The sequence below is a fragment of the Triticum aestivum genome, chromosome 4A (assembly GCF_018294505.1).
Source record: "Triticum aestivum cultivar Chinese Spring chromosome 4A, IWGSC CS RefSeq v2.1, whole genome shotgun sequence".
Taxonomy (NCBI): Eukaryota; Viridiplantae; Streptophyta; class Magnoliopsida; order Poales; family Poaceae; genus Triticum; species Triticum aestivum.
The window spans coordinates 573,938,993-573,958,583 of record NC_057803.1 but is presented as its reverse complement, the minus strand read 5'-3'; the positions used below and the strand labels follow the sequence as shown (position 1 = coordinate 573,958,583).

Below are 19,591 nucleotides of genomic sequence, written 5' to 3'. Positions count from 1 at the left end.
ATACTGAATTTATTGACGCATATGAACAAACTGATCAAATGTGTTCAGATGTTGATGTAGAAGTTGGATAGGATCACTGATGTACTCAAATTCCAGACCTTCAACGACATCTTCACCTTCATCCTCCATGACCAGGTTGTGCATGACCATACAACATGTCATCACCTTCAACAAGGTCTCGGATTCCCTTGTTTAGCAAATCCACAAACAACAGCAAAATGGGCTTGAAGCACTCCAAATGCTCTCTCCACATTCTTTCTAGCTCCTTCTTGTTATTGGGCAAAGTGAGCTCTTTTCTGACCAACTGACTTAAAGATGGTCTTCACAAAGGTACCTCATAGAGGATAGATATTATCAACCAGATAGTAGCTCATGATGTACTCATGCCTATTCACGGTGTAGCTACACAAAAAGGAGCTTGACCTTCAGTCTAAGAGGAAAGTCACATCAACGCACTTAGGGAGGAGCGTGATGAATACCTCAATGAGCTTTTGGAATACTATCGTTATTATTCATTTTTTGTGATAAGCGTGTTTATTATTCTACTAAAAGACCACGGCTAAGAAATTACCATTGAATAGAAACCATATGTGATTTATAGATACTTTACAGAATTTAACTTTTATGTTCTTGTAGTAGTTAGTGACGAAAACCTACAAAGTTTGTACCTCAAAAAGAGTCAGTGTTATGAATTGAGTGCGACTCAGATGCGAATTGAGTGTGACTCAGATGGTTAGCTTCCTTGTGGTGAAACCAATTCACCAGGGTTTAAGTCCTAAATTTAGCATTGATACTCGCATTTTATTTCTTCATTTATTTTAGTCTTTCTGGCGGCACCTACTCAATATCTAGAAGGTGCTCATAGAGATAGTGTTTTGGTGCATGCGTTCACACGGATAGATATATGTGCGTGTGTCTGAGCATCTCCAATTGCTTTTAATTTTAATAGTATAGATGTAAACGATCATACATACGCGTATCAGCGATTGTATTGTATTAATTTTATTTTATTTTGTAAAAATCAGCACCCCACATAGCAACTTGGAACGACGAGACATCATATCTCATTGTCAAGCTTGGGGTATGGCTCGCTCTAATCAGCATCCAAACGGTTGAGTCGCTTCGTCTTGCTGCCTACTATTTAGTGCATTGTTGAATGCCTTTCCAAAGCTGTTTAAGCTTACATAGGTTTTTCTAAAAAAAACGTAAGATCTCGTTTGTTTTCTCTTTATATCTGACAATTGAGCATTGTTTTTCTCAATTATGTACAAGTATAATGCACCCACACAAAAATCACACCTGCTTTCTCAAAATTCACGGTGATCACGATGGACACACATGCTAACCGTCCAAGAGACTTCCCTAATGACGATGGTGGTCATGGGAAAGACGGGGCTATCACGCCTTTGCCAGAGGCAGCCATCCGCGCGAAACCGTTGTGGCATCCAGCCAGGCGTTCCCCTAAAACTTCAGAGCATCTACAACCCATCATTTCAGACTAACGGTTCTATTAGTGCTTCGCCATGAAAAGTGCGTTGACCGGGCTTCTTAAACTGGCCGTGGACGACCGAGCTTACCGGCACCCCTTAAACCCAACCCAAATTTAAGATGGATATGGGGAGGCCCGGGCGCATTTGCTATGTTAGCACGACCAACCATGACCCGCATAGACCACACACAAAATATCCGTCCCGAGTGAACTCTAATTTCACTTCACTCTCCGCTCCTCAGGGGTATCAGTGGGTGCTCGTGCCCATGCCAACAGTGCGATGGATCCGGAGGCGTGCGTTTCCCGCCATAGGGAGTGGCGGGCTAGGGATAGGGCGGCGGTGTCGAAAGCAGTCGTACATTCTGCCCGCGCCGACGCAAATTGCCTGCGGAGTCAAAATAATCTGGTTAAGTTTTGAGATAAAATAGTCCAAACTTGAATTCAACTCGGACATATGTTATAGTTGTCCCATTTAACCTTCCATAAATGCTAAGTCAAACCTTTCTTGAGCTGCTCATGAGTTGCTCAATACTGAATTTATTGACGCATTTGAACAAATTGATCAAATGTGTCTGAATTCTGATGTGAAAGTGGGATAGGATCACCAATGTACTCAAATTCTAGACCTTCAACGACGTCTTCTCCCTCATCCTACATGATCATGTTGTGCATGACCATACAACATGTTATCACCTCACACAAGGTCTCACATTCCCTTGTTTAGCAAGTGCGCGAGCAACAGCAAAACGGGCTTGAAGCACTCCAAATGCCCTCTCCCCGTTCTTTCTAGCTCCTTCTTGTTATTAGGCAAAGTGAGCTCTTTTCTGACCAACTGGCTCAGAGATGGTCTTCACAAAGATACCTCATAGAGGATAGATACATAAAAAAGAGTCGGTGTTGCGAATTGAGCGTGGCTCAGATGGTTAGCTTCCTTGTGGTGAAACCAATTCACCAGGGTTCAGGTCCTAAATTTAGCACTGGTGTCGCACTTTTCTTGATTTATTTTAGTCTTTTTGGCGGTACCTACTTAATATCTCGGAGGTTCTCACATAGATAGGGTTTTGGTGCATGCGTTCGTACGGATAGTTGTATGTACGTGTGTGTGAGCACTCTGCGATTGCTTTTATTTTCAATATAGTACAGATGTAAATGATTATACATACATGTATATGTGATTGTATTGTATTAAAAAGTCATTTTTTGTAAAAGTCAGCACCCCACATAGCAACCTGGAACGACGAGACATCATATCTCCTTGTCAAGCTCAGGGCATGACTCGCTCTAATCAGTATCCAAACGGATGAGTTGTTTCGTCTTGCTGGCTAATATTTAGTGCATTGTTGAATGCCTTTCCAAAGCCGTTTAAGCTTACGTAGGATTTTCTAAAAAAAATGTAAGATTTTATTTGTTTTCTCTTTATATCTGACGGTTAAGTATTAATTTTCTCAACTATTACAAGTATAATGCACCCACACAAAAATCACACATGCTTTCTTAAAATTCATGGTGATCGCCATAGACACACATACTAATCGTCCAAGAGACTTCCCCAATGACGGTGGTCACGAGAAAGACGGCGTTGTCACGCCTTTGCCAGAAGCAGCCATCCGCGCGAAACCATCGTGGCATCCAGCCAGGCATTTCCCTAAAACCTACATCCGATCATTTCAAACTAACGATTTGATTAGTGTTTCGTCATGAAAAGTGAGTCAATCGGGCTTCTTAAACTGGTGGTGGACGTCAGACCTTACCGACACCCCTTAAATCCAGCCTAAATTTATGATAGATATAAGGAGGCCCAAACACATTTGCCATGTTAGCCCAACCCACCATGACCCGCATAGACCACACGAGTGCACCATAATTTCACTTCACTCTTAATTTCACTTCACCATAATTTCATTTCAAACTAACAATTTGAACTTAATACTCTAGATGCATGCTGGATAGCGGTCGATGTGTGGAGTAATAATAGTAGATGCAGGCAGGAGTCGGTCTACTTGTCTCGGACGTGATGCCTAAATACATGATCATACCTAGATATTCTCATAACTATGCTCAATTCTGTCAAATGCTCAACAGTAATTTGTTCACCCACCGTAAAATACTTATGCTCTCGAGAGAAGCCACTAGTGAAACCTATGGCCCTCGGGTCTATCTTCCATTATATTAATCTTCCAACACTTAGTTATTTTCATTTCATTTTATTTTACTTTGCATCTTTATCATAAAAATATCAAAAATATTATATTATCATATTATCAGATCTCACTCTCGTAAGTGACCGTGTAGGGATTGACAACCCCTTATCGCGTTGGTTGCGAGGATTTATTTGTTTTGTGTAGGTGCGAGGGACTCGCGCGTAGCCTCCTACTGGATTGATACCTTGTTCTCAAAAACTGAGGGAAATACTTACGCTACTTTGTTGCATCACCATTTCCTCTTTAAGGAAAAACCAACGCAGTGCTCAAGAGGTAGCAATCCCCACCTGGCGGCCACCCAACCGCCACCGGTCGTCTTATTTATGACGACCACCGACAGCGGGCCCACGCGTCAGCCAATGGAAGCGTCCTTTTTTAACCACGCGTGCGGTGGGGTCGGCCTCATCCACTTCTCCCGTCCACATCTGCCCCCCACCACTCCCTTTGCTTCCTCGCCGGCGACCGAAAACCCTAGCCATGGGCCTCTTCGGCAGCAGCAGTGGCAAGGGCAAGGGCACCCCCGGCGCCTCGTCCTCCCGTGCTCCCCTTCCTCCTCCTCCAGTAGCGATGCGTTTCCGCCCTGGTTGCCGGCGCCTGCACATCCCGGTGCACCAAGCGTGGTGGCCGTGTACAGGAAGCCATTGCCGTACCCCGATGTCACGCTGCCGCACCGTTGGCATCTGGATCCGCAACGGATCCCGGTGCCGGTGGTTCCTCGTACCCAACAGGCGCATGACGACGAGGTGCAGGCGCCGCGCGCAGCTCATGCCGGACCAGCGTCGGCTGCCAGAGTACGCTGCCGACTCCCCCAACTGGGAGGCGTGGTTCGCCCTCGAACACGAGGAGCAATGGCGCTCGGGTGTCGACGCCGTCCCGTCGTCGTTCCCATTGCCGCCCCCGCAGGTAGAGCCGGAGGACATGGAGGCGGAGGCGGAGTACCAAGCCGCCCTCGAGGAGGCCCTGCAGCACGCGCTGGAGGCTAGCCGCCTCGAGGAGGACACGCACTGGGATGGGCTGGAGCAAGCCCTTGCCCTGTCGGCAGCGGAGGACTCTGTCCACACCCCGCTCTTCGTGCCGCCACCGTCGCCGCCCGTCCATCCCAAACCGGAGCCGGAGCCGACGCGTAAGCGCTCCCCGCCTCCACCCACTTGGCCGGAGGAGGCTTACTCGTGGACAGGTCAGTACCGCGAGTGGGTGAGCGCGCCTCCCGTCCACTTTGTCGCGACGCCGGAGAAGGAGGCGGCCCACCTCGAGCGATGGAAGGAGCACTGGCTCTGCCAGGAGCAGGCCGACGGCGAGGAGCAGATGCGCTACGACGCCATGCTCCAACGCGACGCGGAGGCGCTCCGGCTCGAGGAGGAGGAGGAGCGCGCGCGGCTTGCCGCAATGCCGCCGGCCCAGCAGACGCCGGAGGAGGCTGCCCTGACAGCGTACCAGGCGGCGTTCGGGTGGGCTGGCCCTGCTCCGGTCTTCATCGACCTCACTGACGATGGCGGCATCGACGGCAAGGGCAAGAGTAAGGCCGATGACGTCTAGGGCAGTGTGCCAGGCGGCAGCAGGCGGGCGCAGACTTTTTTTAATGTTTTATTTAATGTTTATTAGATTTAGGTGGACTTTGACCGGCGTTTGACCGGCCACTTTATGTTTAATTATGTTGATTTCATGCAACTTATTTTTTTTCTTCACGGCGGCATATTTGGGTCGGCCTCTCCGTTGGGCGGTCAAGCCGACCCATTTTAAAATGCGGACGCGCATGTTTGCTTGGTCGATCTAAACAGACCAAAAGCGGACAAAAGCATGTGTCCTTCCGGGTCGCCCCGTTGAAGTTGCTCTTAGGATACTGAATATGAGGTATACTAGATCATTGATGGCGCGCGTTACTGCGCCCGTCTATTTTGTCAGTTAAATAATATAATATTTGTAAATATACAGACACATGGACGCAAGACGAATGAAACTTTTGCAAAAACTCGACCGTAACATTACTCAGTTATCGAAGAGCAATTTTTTGCAAGAAAGTAATGTGGTAGTAGAGGAGAGCTCGCATTTGTCTTGTGTCTAGTGGACTTGGAAGTTAATTCGAGTTTAGACTTACTGGTCGTTCCTTAATGTAGACTCTTGATGGGTACTTAATAAATGTATTTGAAGGGGAGTTTTTGCAATGTACACAATCCTAATTTATTACCTATTTATATTCAACTATTTGTTGGGAGAGGAGACATGAGTTTGATTGACTTTGGCTGGATTTGTGCCATCAGTCAGTTCATAGGTGGTCAATAAAATTGGGTTGTTATGAAAACATACACAACAATCTAGTATTAATAAAATAAACCGTCAATAAGATGACAATCACCAGGAGAAAACAAATATGTACATGTAATTTGACAACCTTTCAATGTTGATTTTAAGCATGGTGCATCGATGAAATCTCCACTAATTTATACCCAGTGGACATCCATCTTCAACAGCAAAAAATAAACTCTGCTTGATTCTTGAGGCATTATTACATCCATGGACGAAGATTCCTAAAGAATGAATTTAATTAGATAGGTAATAAAATAGCACTGAAATGTACCATACAAGGAGCCTATAGCAATAAGATCTTTCACTTATTTAAGAGCAATCCAACTGAACGATATTTGCAGGAAGTCGTAAATTGGCAGCAATATATGATACGTGAAGAGGCCATCCAAAATATATCATCATGGAGAAGGGTCGACTTGCACAAAAGAAATAATGTCCAAAGTGGCTACCGATGGGCAGTTGAACACCTTGCACCACATACAAAAAGAAAAGCTCACAGTTAGAGCACGTAATATCATGAGCAAGATGGACAATATAATCAGAAACTCAGAAAATAAAGAAAAATGATAACTATCACAGGTCGCATACTGGACACAGGATGGGACAAGGCACCATGAGGCCAAAATTTTCATATAAGATTAGCACATATTAGTAGTGTGAAAATATATTTTATATGGCAAAAGGAAACCATGTGTATAGCTGACATGTAGATGAATGGGATGCAAATAGATTAGTACGACCATAATATGTCTTTTTTAAAGATCAAAATATGTCTTTTGACCTGTGTCTCAATATTCCTAAAAAAAGCATATAGTTGGAGTAACATTTCATGGAATTTTCAACTCTACTTGAATCAATCAGAAGCTATTTTAGGTGTAATAAATGTCAATATAATAAGAGAATTCCCACCTGCTTTATATGTTCGCCCGCGCACTCAATATTTCCCTTCCGTAAGTCCTGAATAACCGCATGATTCATCAAATAACCAACACTGTAAAAAAAATATAAGTGCATGTGAATAGAAAATACTCCTAGTAGTTGTAGTGCTTGTTAACCCATCCACCAATTGCTACCAAAACTAAATAAACTCAACTCACATCAACCTGAAACTGAAGAGATTGAAAGCGGTAGGGGGGGATGTGTAACCTGGAGTTTTTCAGATATAAAACGGTCACATATATATCCTATGAAACTGTGAAGTCCCAAAAATCAGAATCAGTCGCGCAAAACAAGTATCAAACACTTGGCAGGCCCAAATGGTAATACTCCTGAGAGAGATTATTAGAAAGGGCATGGAGAGAAATCTCAACCAAGGGAGAAGACAGAAGGGTGCCAGATCAACATGGACGGATCTGCACAAAATGAAGCTTGAGATAATGATGAGAACCCATAGTGAGAAGGGCACACAGATGATGGAGGAGCTGTTTGGTTCTGCTCCCGGAACAACAGGAGAGCATGAGGCGACGGAGCAGATATTTACAGGCACACGAACTAAAGCAGGTATAGGCTGCCAAAGCAATAACGTACCTCTACTAATCAACGTTGCGAGTAGTGCACATCAACCGCTATGAAAGCTTCCAGGAATTGATGCTTCAATGCTTCCTTTAATGCCGGCAGATCGAACATCGATCTGATTTCCGCCGTCCCGTTTCGCATGTTTCTACCGTTTCAGTTGTCGAGATGTACGAGGAGATCCACGTTGGTCGCTGACTCCCGCATCATCGCCTCCCCGACATTGCTTCGGCCCGCCTTGGCCAGCCGATCAGGAAGGCCATCTGCCGTTTGCTCGATCGCCATCTCTCTTTGGACTCGATGTTTTTCTTCTTCTATTCTTTTAAGCAAACCGAAGTGTGATCCAACTGTTGAGCTGCTCGGTGGGCTTTGTTCGATGCTAGGCCCGCAAGTCATTTTTCTGGCATACCCCGCACCCCAAAAGGTCCCGATTAATGAGAGAATGCCGATTTTGTTCCAGGAGCAGCGGCCCATATAACATCCAGCCCAGCTGCAGGAAGTGTTTCGCTGAGAAATTGATCCAACGGCCACAAAACATACAGGGGATGGATTAGACGGTTCAGAATGGTGAGGGCGTGAGAAGCCTCCTAGAGTGCACAATTATAATGTCTTTAAATGAGTGCGCGCGCGCGGCGATTTTATGATTAATCGGTCACTGTGCAGGACATATAGTGTTCGATATATCGATCTACAGATGCTCTCACGCGGCGCATAACCGTAGGCGCGGTGACGCCGACGACGAAACGAACCCGCCGGAGCGGAGGCCGAGCGCTCGGGGCCGCAAAGCAAGCGCGGCGAGCACGCGTGCGTGCGTTGCGCGCGCTGTCACGCCACGCGGCGGCAACGGCTCGGCAACGCCGCCAGCGCCAGCGCCGTGCCGTCCCACCCGCGGGCGCGCCCACGGCAACGGCCTGGACCGGGCAGCAGCGATCGCCTTTCCCTTTTCTTTCGAGATCTTTCCTTGTTTCTTTTCTGGGTCTGGCCGAGTCGCGTGGCGTCTCTCGGCAGGGCGTCGGGTCGGGGTTGCCACTTGCGGACAGGGGCACGTGACCCGCACGTGGCCACGGCGGGCCTCCCCATATGCGGGCTAGAACCTTCAATGCTTTATCCATCGCCATGGGAGCTGCACCTGCGTGGCTGCTGCCTGCTGGCCAACGACACCCATGTCGACGCCCGGGCTCGTGCCTCACTGACATATGGCGCCTTCTGCGCATGGGCCCCGCTGTCAGTCAGCGACTCCTGTCCCTGACTCCCTCTACACCACGGTCTTCTCTTCCAACATGTACGCCACTGCTATGGCAATGTTCATGGCCAGCTTGCGTGCGTTGTTTATTTGGCTTCCAGAGGCCTCTCGGCGGGTGCATGTTTATAATATAATAAGTCGCCCCTGACGTCGGATTGATGCGTTGTTTATTGGGCTTCCAGAGGCCGCTGGGCACGTTTCAGATGAGTTTCCTGCTCCAGGATTGATGCCGCCTCTGACTGTAAATAAACTCACGTTAGGCAGCGGACTGAGAGAGTGATGGGAGAAAGACATTCCACTGGCATGTCCAATCTACTGTTTCCATGCATCGATGCCCGAAACGAAACTCTGAGAGGGCGCTGCCATGATCGAGTCACGATGGACGATGCAACTAGCATCACCATCTCTATTCAACCGAGGCAACAACGAATAGTTAAAACCCATGTCTTCCAGAAATATGAGTCCTCCAGAAATATCCCAAAGCTACGCCCGGCATCGATGTCAGTCAGCAGATTTCTGATCATAGAAATATGAGTCCTCCAGAAATATCCCAAAGCTACGCCCGGCATCGGCCGATCTTGCTGTTTTGACCTTTTTCGTAAAGTTCAGCCAGATTTGACCTTGATTCGTAAAAATTTCGAGATTTGACCCTTTTACTGTCGTCATTGGTCTCGGCGGTAGGGTAGCACGACCTACCGCCTGGGTCTGTGATGATAGGATTTAACTACGCTGTCACGTTCGTTTGATGTCAAAAATACCTTACCGCTAAGGTATTTGACGGTAGGCTGTATAATTTTACTGTGTTCTTGCCGATCGGCCTATGAGCAAGACGCAGAGCCGACAGCACCACATGCACGCATGCACCATTGCAGTTTAGGCCACCGAGTTAGATACTACAACCCTAGTAGCTCGTCCTCTAGCACGCACAGTTAATACCCCTGGTGTACTACTTCTAGTGCTAGCCTTCGTCTCAGTCTAGTCATGCATGTAGTCCATGTCTATCAATTGTGTAAGTGTGTGAGTCCAAAGTAAAGCCTGCCATCCATTGTTTAAGAGCAAGTGTAGTACAAGATCTAGTGAGCAGGCTATAGCAGATGCCATGCCATTAAAATCCTAGGTGGAAGAAAGAGAAAGGTGAAGAGAGAGGACATCTGGCGCTACATGTGCAGCCCGCGTGCATTAGGCTAATCATAGTAGGGTAACTTAAATAGTAACATAGCGCATCTAATTTTTTTTTTGCTTATATGGCAAGTAGTTAATGAGAAGTAGTAACATAATATGTTACTGTAACATAGCGCTTTTCAAGACAACATGAGTCTACAAGCTATTAAATGAGGCCACATATGACATTAATACTATATTACTTTGCACTATGAAGATAGTAACTTAGACTAGTGTCATGCATATGACACTAGTCTAAGTTACTCCCCACTATGACCAGCTTTAGCACACAAAGTTTGCATGCAGTCTGCGCTAGCTTCTCCATCCCAATCACATGTCTCCTTTCACATGCACAAATTAAACACTATAGTTAATTAGTAGCTATTGCTACGAATCCGTAGGTCCTGTGGGAACTACACACACACATCATTATAGAGGCAGTAAGGTCGATGAAGACTGCCTCCCCAATGATTTCAAAATACATGCCTTGATTTTTTTAATAGATTTTCAATACATTTTGAACATTTTATTGGCATTAAACATTTCTTAAACTACGTGAACATTTTTGTACATTATATAAACATTTTTTAAATGTCAATATTTTTTTCGAAACGCGTGAATATTTATACCAAATATTACATACATTTTTTAGTGGTGCATAACAATTTTTATACTACGCGCGGATATTTTTTTATATCGTATAAACATTTCTCAAACATATCACATACAATTTGTTTGAAATGACGCATGCATTCATTGAATGATACGAAACATTGTTTTAATTATGCGAACATGGCGGGCGACTCAGTGCACTGTGCGAGTCTGGTCTCTGCCTCTATGTAATAAAGGAACTACCTCATGCGAGCAGTGGTTGTGTGGGCTTGATGACGGGCAAGTAGCAACAGTCGGCCAGGCTGATCCTTGGGCCTGTTAAAGCCCATCTAGTAGATTTGCCACTGCTATACCACCTTCCCTAGAAAACCCTGTCTGGTTTTGCCAAGTTTTGTTGCCCATTTCGAGAGGCTCAAGACCCTATCTATTTTTTGGAGAAACGCAACAGTGACGTAAACACTCACGTGCATACATGCAATGCACCCACATGATTGTATACTGAATAAATTCAGAAAAAAATGAGCATTCTAGTACGATTTAAACATATGAATGCGGCTTCCACCAAAAGAAATCTAGCTGCAGGAGAGGGCTAGCTGCGGGAGAGGGCGAAGGCCTTGACATGCATGACATGGATCTCTCTCTAAGCTAGTGATCTCCTCCTCCCGGACGGGCACCGACAAGTGGCTGGAGAGCCTTGACGACAATGGTCATGTTGGGCCTGAAGTCGGCTTCATACTGCACGCACAAGGCCGCCACCGCCGCGAGCTGAACACAAGCGAAGAGATTCATCAGTTAAAACCAATGGAAACAAATAGTGTGTTATGAAAAAATAGCGTGATCCTTAAAATATGCTATTAGCGTGCAATATCGTGCTAATAGCAACTATAGTATGCTATTAGCGAGGAATTATATACTGATTTACTTAGCGAGACATTTCTGAGGATGCTATAGCGTACTAGCGTGCTATTAGGGAGGAATTTCTTGAGCTGGATTACGCACCTTGGCCACTGCTTTTGGCGGGTAGTCGTTGTTGAGCTTGGGATCGATGCACTGCATGACCTTGTCCTCGCTCAGTCTCGGCGTGGCCTGCAATGCAGCAGGATCAATGTCGATCGTCACACATGCATTCTTGACTGGTCTAAACGCTCTTATATATTTTTTTCGAAGGGAGTACAAGCAAACAAGGAAGAAATATGTACGTACCCAGGTGACGAGGCTCTGCTGGCCTTTGGGCATGGTGTGGTCGACGGGCTTCCTGCCGGTGAGGAGCTCGAGGAGGACGACCCCAAAACTGTAGACGTCGCTCTTGTGCGTGAGCTGGCCCGTCATGGCGTACTCGGGCGCGTGGTACCCAAACGTACCGAGCACCTTGGTGGAGTGGAGGCGCGCGGCGGTGTCGGCGGACTGGTTGGTGAGGTTGAAGTCGGCGATCTTGCCCTCGTGGCCGTCGAACACGAGCACGTTGCTGGAGCGGACGTCGCGGTGGATCACGGACGGCTGCACCTTCTCGTGCAGGTACTCGAGGCCCCTGGCGGCGCCGAGGGCCACCCGGGCGCGCTGGCCCCACGTGAGCGCCGGCCCGGGCTCGGCGCCCTGCACGCCCTTCTTCCCGTGCAGGATGTCGTAGAGCGAGCCGTTGGTGGCGAACTCGTAGAGCACGATCCGGTTGTTGAGCTCCAGGCAGTAGCCCAGCAGCTGCGTGAAGTGGCCGCACTTGAGCCTCGACACCACCGACAGCTGCGCGCAGAACTCGGCCTCCGACTGCCCGGAGCCGCCGTTGTCGAACATCTTGACGGCCACGGTCTCCCCCGTGGCTAGCTTGGCGCGGTACACGCGGCCGTAGGACCCCTCCCCGACCAGCGACCGGGCGCCGAAGTTGCCCGTGAGGCGGTTGAGCTCCGCCAGTGTCACCGCCGGGACGTCGATCGGCAGCACCTTGGCTGGCCCCACGCCGTTCCTCGGCGCGTTCGGCCCTCTCGCTTGCGCTGCAACAATGCATGGCATCTTTGATTCGCATGATTCTCAAAACATGCATCGGAATAGAAAAAAAATATAGGGCTGAAATGTCATGGCCATCTCAATCCTACAGGATTTTAGATTATTTGATTGATTGCATCACAGAAAAAACAAAGGATTCTTTCAGAGTGGTTTGAGCAGACGTTAGAAATTCTATAAGAAATAGTACCAAGAAACCCTTAGAAAAAAATCCTACAGAATTTAATCCAGCGAATCAAGCAACCAACACACGAAGAAATTCTAATGATTCTATTCCTCCAAAATTCCTATGAAAACCCTTTGAACCAAAGGAGGTCTAAACGGTTGCATTTTAGGACAAGGAAGCGCAAATGCTTGTGGAACCTAACGGATAGTGTTATGTAAGAACCTGGTGCTCGCGGGGGCGGCATGGCAAGGCTGCCGGGCGGCGGGCCGTGGTACTCCTCCCTCTCGCCGGCGCAGCACCACATCCTCCTCAACCCAAGAAACGCACGCACACGGCGGCGAACTCAAGCAAAAACAGCTCCGAGGCTAGCTGCCGGCCGGTCTGGATGTTGATCTAGCTATGTCAACTATAGACACAAGATTGAGTTGAGGCGGTCCTCGTCCTACTCCTATATGGCAGGGCAGGGCAGGGGCCGGGGTGGTGGTGGTGGTGGTTGGCTTGACAATGCGCGGCCGATTGCAAATCATTCGCTGGGCCTGGGCTACGTGCGGCCTGCGCAGTTGATGTTGCACACGTTCGTTTTCTCTCCGTGTCGAGCCAACCAACAACGTACATGCCTGCCACTGTCGGCCCTGTTTCATGTCATGTACGGCAACGGATGAGCGTGCCGTTCGCTCGTGCACCCTGACCGCCTGACCCGGCAAACACACTGGTCTCCAATCCAAGAGATTGTTTAGTTTATCTGTCGAACAACATGATTTATTTTGGACAGAGTTTGGGACTGCCAAATCAGCTAAGGTCCAGAGCTCAGAAGAAAACTGTGGTCAAACAAACTGACCTCCCACGTCTGTGCCGCAGCTCGCTCCCGACGTGCTCCCGTGCAACTCCTCACGTCTCGCCCGCCCTTGACCCTGCCCTTACATTTTATTTCTCTACTATCACAGGTTGTTGACCAGCCAACGGCAGGACAGGCCTGCGAGAAAGTGCCCATGCATGCATGTCCTCCAATTCATGTTTTTCTAATAGAGGCAAAAGATTTGCCTCGATCACTAGTAATTAAGAGGAAGACAAGTGTTGTCCGTTCAAACAAGAAAGAAGAAGAGAATTGCTCGAATAATAGTCACATCAAAAAAATTTACTGAGAAATATACACAGATTTTGAAGTGCACATGTACTCCCTCCGTTCTGAATTACTTGTCGCAGGTATGATGGAACGGAGGGAGTACATGAGAACGCCATCGAAGAGCCTTGGCCTTCAGCTTCAGTACAACCTGCCAGCGAACTATTCTCACCAACAAAACTCAAGCTGCTTTCTTGCTTTTGATTCTCCTGCTTCCTCTTCTCGTTTCATCAGTAAATAAGGAGAGTTGAAGTTTTGACATGTAACCAAATTACCTCAAAATACGACCAGCAAAGAAAAGACCGACTCTCCCGGCAAAGGGGAGGACATCCTCTTCCAAGCATTCAACGCCATATCACTTGCACATCTTAATAGACAACGCAAAAACCAAATGCTAAACAAGGAAACTAGAGGTGGCCGACATTGAAACTTCAAGTGAATGTACAATATATACAGGAAAAGAAAATGCATGACCCATTTTGGATTCAAATACAGAGATAATTACAGCTTGTTAAAAAAAATAAACACGTGCGTCAACAGAGGGATCATGTACTGAGAAGCATATATACAGATTTTCAAGTGTACGTGTACAGGACTGCTGCTCCGACGCCGTCCAACTTCTCCGACCATCAAAGAAGCTCAAGCCGCTTTCTTGCTCTTGAACCTGTTGGCGCACAGCACGTACACCAAAAAGTTGAGAAAGCTGAGCCCCGCGAGCAGCCAGAAGAAGTAATCAAGGCGCCCCTCGTTGAGGTTGTCAGGGATCCACCCGGGCCTCCCTCCCCTGGTCGTGAAGTAGGCGACCATCGTGAGGATGAAGGCGCTGAGGTAGTTCCCGAGCGCGGTGGTGATGAGCTGCAGCGCACTGCAGAGGCTCCGCATGGCGTCCGGCGACTGGTCGTAGAAGAACTCGAGCGCCCCGATGAAGGTGAACACCTCCGAGGCGCCGACCAGGAAGTACTGAGGGATTTGCCACAGGATGCTCAGCGGAACCGGGACGTTCTGGTCCACCAGGTGCGCCTCCCTGGCGATGGCCAGCCTCTTTATCTCGAGGACCGCGGCTGCTGACATTGCGAGGATGGAGATTACCAGGCCGATGCCCATCCGCTGGAGCTCTGAAAAGCCCCTCTCCTTGCCGGTGAACCTCCTGGCTATTGGGACCAGGATGCTGTCATAGATAGGAACCCATATAATGACACTGACCACGTCGAAGGTGGATAGAGATGCTGGAGGGATCTTGAATGAGCCGATTGTTGGATCAAGCACCATCCCTTGTTCCACAAACATGGTGGACATCTGAGCATAGACGGCCGAAAACACAATTGTTGTTGCCCAGACAGGGAACATCCTTACCAATATCTTCAGTTCCTCCACCTGGGTGACGGTGCACACCCGCCATGGGTTGTTGAAGCTATCTTCTTTCACATCAAGATCAGTAATTGTAGCCGCCTTGTCCAGACATCTGGAATAAATGCTAGTTAGGATTTGGAAAAATAAAGTGAACAGATTCACGAAAGCAAAAGGCTAGTGTATCTAGTTTTTGAAGTTGGAATATATCAAAACTATATGTAAATAAGAATCAGCAACTAATAAAGTTCAAATATTTATTTGCCCTAGATCTTTACAGGTCAATAAACTGACTGGAGTTGTGGTGCTTCGCTGTACTGCTATGCTCACCTGAGTTCATCAGTGTGCTCCAATTGCCGACTCCCTTCGATTGCTGAAACCCCATCTGCTAGCTCGTACAAGAGAGAGCTGTCCTCTGGAACAGGTGCGTTCCACTTGCGCAAAGTGGCAGCAACTACCTGGCATACTCGTGTGATAGGACTGCCACCTGGCTTTTGGAATCTATAAAGTGAGGTGCCGGCAAAGAAGCTTATGATGGCAAGACCCATGAATACGGTCGGAATGCCAAAGCCTAATCCCCATCCTAAATTGTCTTGCACCCAAACCAGAAAACTGCTTGATATAAGGGCACCAATGTTTATTGAAAAATAGAACCAATTGAAGAAAGACCCCTTCTGGATTCGCTCAGCTGGATCTGTGTCATCAAATTGATCCGCTCCAAAAGATGAGACACATGGCTTGATTCCACCAGTGCCGAGCGCAATTAGGTAAAGACCAAGAAAAAATACGGTATACTGCAAAGGACTGGCTTCTGGGCAAATGGCTCCTTCACAAGATGGAGGCATGAGCATAGGAACTGATGCTGAAAGAGTCAGTACTGACATCCCCTACAATTACAACATGATTGTCAAGACAAGATACCAACCAGGTTAGCACAGAATTGAGTTTAGCAGTCAGATATGAACTAACAGCTGGTATACAAGAACTATAGGCATACTACTGACATGAACCTTTCACAGTAATGCATACCGGGTTTAAGAGAGTATCAAGACATCTATTGTAAAAACGACGCATCACAAGCATAACTAATTTCATAGGACATACACCATACCAAAGTACTATGCTACTGTTCTAACCCTGTCGGGGAGGGTGAGCTCTCATAGCTCATACAGTGCAAGCCCTATAAATTTGAGGAATCTATAAACACTTACACATGACTTATTAGGACAAAATTTCAGTAGAGATGACTTACAATGAAGTATATTGTGGAGAACGTTGCGATCGTCCAATACCTCCCCCAGTATGCATCAGCCAGGATAGCTCCAATAAGGGGAGTCAAATAGCAAGTTCCCTGCCATGTAGTCACATTTCTAGCAGCAGAGGAGTTACCATCATGTAGTTTTTTTGTCAAGTAAGTCACAAGGTTTGTCGAGATGCCATAATAGGCCAACCGCTCACAGCATTCATTACCTACAGGTTGGTTACAATAATTATTTCACGCATACATACAGTAAACAAAAGAATGTACTGACTGCTGCAAAAAATTACCTAAGATGAATGGGCATGCCTTCCATCTGCCAGTTTTCTCCTTCACGACAGGGTTTCCCGAAAAGTCGACAGATCCATCTCCAGTGTATGTAAGTTGGTTCGATTCCTGAAATCAGGAGTATTTAGTGTGCTGTGTTATCACATAATTCATGGTCAATTTGTCAGGACTGAATAGTGATTTAAATCTAAGTAGGAGCCGAATGTACATTGATAGATAGACCCGTGTCACTTCAATTTAGGACAGTAATAAAGCATTGCTGTCTTTTGCTTCCTCAAAGATTTGGCTTTTTTTGGGGGGGGGGGGGGGGGGGGGGGGTTGCTGTCTTTCAATGCAGGAGTAATGATTACGAGAGACCAAACAAGACAAAATTCAGAGTATATATACTCAGCTTCAGGATCCATAATGGTTGATAACTTTGATATATGCAAGTTGAAGCAAATGTTTCATTATGGTGTTATCATAGGCTAGTATGTCCACCAGCTTAGGAAAACTTAATTATAGGCACACACACACACTGATCACCAGAAATCCTGGCCAAGAAATCCGATACTGTCCAGCTGAATACCCACAAATCGCGTGTCGATTGAAACTAAACTGAAAGAACGAGAATCTAACAAGTTCAGCTCACGATTGGAATCTCCGAACGGCACAATAATCAATATACCAAGTCATAGATATACATAGATAAAAGGGGAATATCTCAATCCAAATTCAGCGCAGCCGGTGTCCTATGAGGCTGCCCCTGGCTACTCTTTGATGTTTTGCTGAACATAAAATCAACTCCAAATCCGCATAGGTGCAAAGGCTCGAAGGTACGATCTTTCTAGAGTAGACTAGACTAGGGATCCCACCAAAGCACGCGGCCTCTGATCGCACGGAACGGAAGGCACCAACCAACCAAACCCATCTCGTCTCAAGAAAGAAACGAGACGGCGGAACCGGACAGAGCAACCACTCACCTCCGGGTTAGCGAGGAGCCCCTGCTCCAGGGTGGGGTCGCCGGCCTCTGCCATGGTGGAACGGCGAGCCTCCGGTCCGATCGGCGCGCGGGAGAGAACGGCGGGTTGGGGCTGGGATACTCTGCTCGGAAGCCGAATATATGGAGGGAGGGAAACTTGTAGATCTGGATACGTAGGGTCCAAAGTCCAACCGGAAACAGTGAAGGGCACGGCACCAGCACCGGCACCGGCTAGTCTTCGGGGAGGGAGAAGGAATCTGGAGTCAGAGTGGTGGTTGGAGTTCTTGGGGCCTGGGGAGAAGGACGACCGACTGGAACGAGGAGCACACGAGAGAGGATAAGCAAGCAAGCAAGGGGACGAAGGAAGGGATCAGTGCCACTTGCGTGTCTCGGTTATGTTTAAGGATTCATTAAGATATATACTACCATCACCTTATTTGATTCATCAGATTCACCAAAGTAGGAGTAGTTGCATTTGTGAGTCCCACTTCGATGCTCCGTCGGTTGGAACGGCAATGTCAAAGCTCTCACTACTGATCCTCGTATCTAAAGTTTACCCTATGTGTAAGCAACTACTCCCTCCCACTCATAATATAAGAATGTTTTTTATGCTTGTATTACTGTTATGAGACAGAGTGTAGGGTAAAAAATGCAGTGTAGTGTAAAAAACATAGCGTAAAAAACATTCTTATATTATGAGACAAGGAGGGAGTACACACTAAGCATGTATTTTTGTAATCACTGTTTGCATTTTTTGTTTTTATTATTAGTGTCATTTTCTAGCTACCAGAGAACTCACTCATATGACAAGACACACAGCTTCAGATGCATTGATCGTCCACAATTAAGGCCAATAACCCTTCGTTCCTGCCCATCTAGGGTTTCCTTGCTTCTCGCCGGCGCCGCCGGTCCGCCTCATCTCCTATGGTCCTTGAACCATGGAGGCACGATGGATCCCGGCCCTTGCCGGTGGGAGGGCTCCGTTTTTAGACGCTTTTCTGAGTTTTGTTAGGGTTTGTGTCATGCTCAAGAAGACGAGGCGGCGGCGGCTTCTTGAAGATGGAATAAGGTCCTCTCCATCTAGCCCCCGTCCCGGTGATGTTTCAAGCATCGTCGAATGGCGTGTGGAGGTTTGTCTCCGACGGATCTCGTGGGATCCGGTCGGCGTTTGTCTTCGGTGGATCCGACTAGATCCGGTTTTCGTTCGTCTATGTTTGTGTGTCTGCAGGTTGGATCCTTCCGGTCTATGCTTCTCTTCGTCGGCGGCGGTTGTTGTTTTGGTGCGCTGGTCCTATGGGGCCTTAGCACGACGACTTCCCGACTGTCTACTACAATAATATTTGTCCGGCTCCGACAAGGGAGGGGCGATGACGGCGGTGCGCCTTCGGCTCGCTCCAGTGCTTGTAGTCGTCGTTAGGTGGTCTACGGACCTGGATGTAAGTTTTACTTCTAGTGTTCTTTGTACTACATTGAAAGTTGATGAATAGATTGGAAGTTTTCTCGAAAAAAAGACAAGACACACAACTTTGATCAGCACACGACATAAATCAGGCTCTCTTGTAAGAAGCTCCGGTAAAAAAACTCACCGTAAAAGTGATTTTACGGGCTATATGCTGCCCGTAAAATTTAGGGGAAGTTGATAGGTGGGGTGTTTTCACAATTGTTGTAAAAACTTCTCCTAAAGGTGGTTTTTGGCGGTGGCACGACAATGACGGCGAACTCTGGCGGCGGCTGATGATAACCCATAATTATAGGGGATCGCAACAGTTTTCGAGGATAGAGTATTCAACCCAAATTTATTGATTTGACACAAGGGGAGCCAAAGAATATTCTCAAGTATTAGCAGCTGAGTTGTCAATTCAACCACACCTGGATAACTTAATATTTGCAGCAAAGTATTTAGTAGCAAGGTAATATGATAGTAGTGGTAACGG

The 19,591-nt window shown here is 47.3% G+C and overlaps 2 protein-coding genes across 2 annotated transcripts; both read right to left on the bottom strand.

Annotated features, from left to right (window-relative positions):
• Positions 1 to 10,879: 10,879 nt before the first annotated feature.
• Positions 10,880 to 13,075, bottom strand: LOC123083929 (probable protein kinase At2g41970). Its single transcript, XM_044505788.1, has 4 exons — positions 12,906 to 13,075; positions 11,726 to 12,507; positions 11,522 to 11,608; positions 10,880 to 11,287 (listed from the first exon to the last, which is right to left on the bottom strand). The coding sequence occupies exons 1-4, from the start codon at positions 12,985 to 12,987 to the stop codon at positions 11,168 to 11,170; spliced, it is 1,071 nt and encodes a 356-aa protein (XP_044361723.1). The 5' UTR covers positions 12,988 to 13,075; the 3' UTR covers positions 10,880 to 11,167.
• A 1,123-nt stretch (positions 13,076 to 14,198) lies between these two features.
• On the bottom strand, positions 14,199 to 18,042 carry LOC123087068 (protein NRT1/ PTR FAMILY 8.3). The gene is made up of 5 exons (XM_044508968.1): positions 17,659 to 18,042; positions 16,699 to 16,804; positions 16,403 to 16,620; positions 15,481 to 16,037; positions 14,199 to 15,265 (listed from the first exon to the last, which is right to left on the bottom strand). The coding sequence occupies exons 1-5, from the start codon at positions 17,710 to 17,712 to the stop codon at positions 14,443 to 14,445; spliced, it is 1,758 nt and encodes a 585-aa protein (XP_044364903.1). The 5' UTR covers positions 17,713 to 18,042; the 3' UTR covers positions 14,199 to 14,442.
• Between the last annotated feature and the right edge of the window lie 1,549 nt (positions 18,043 to 19,591).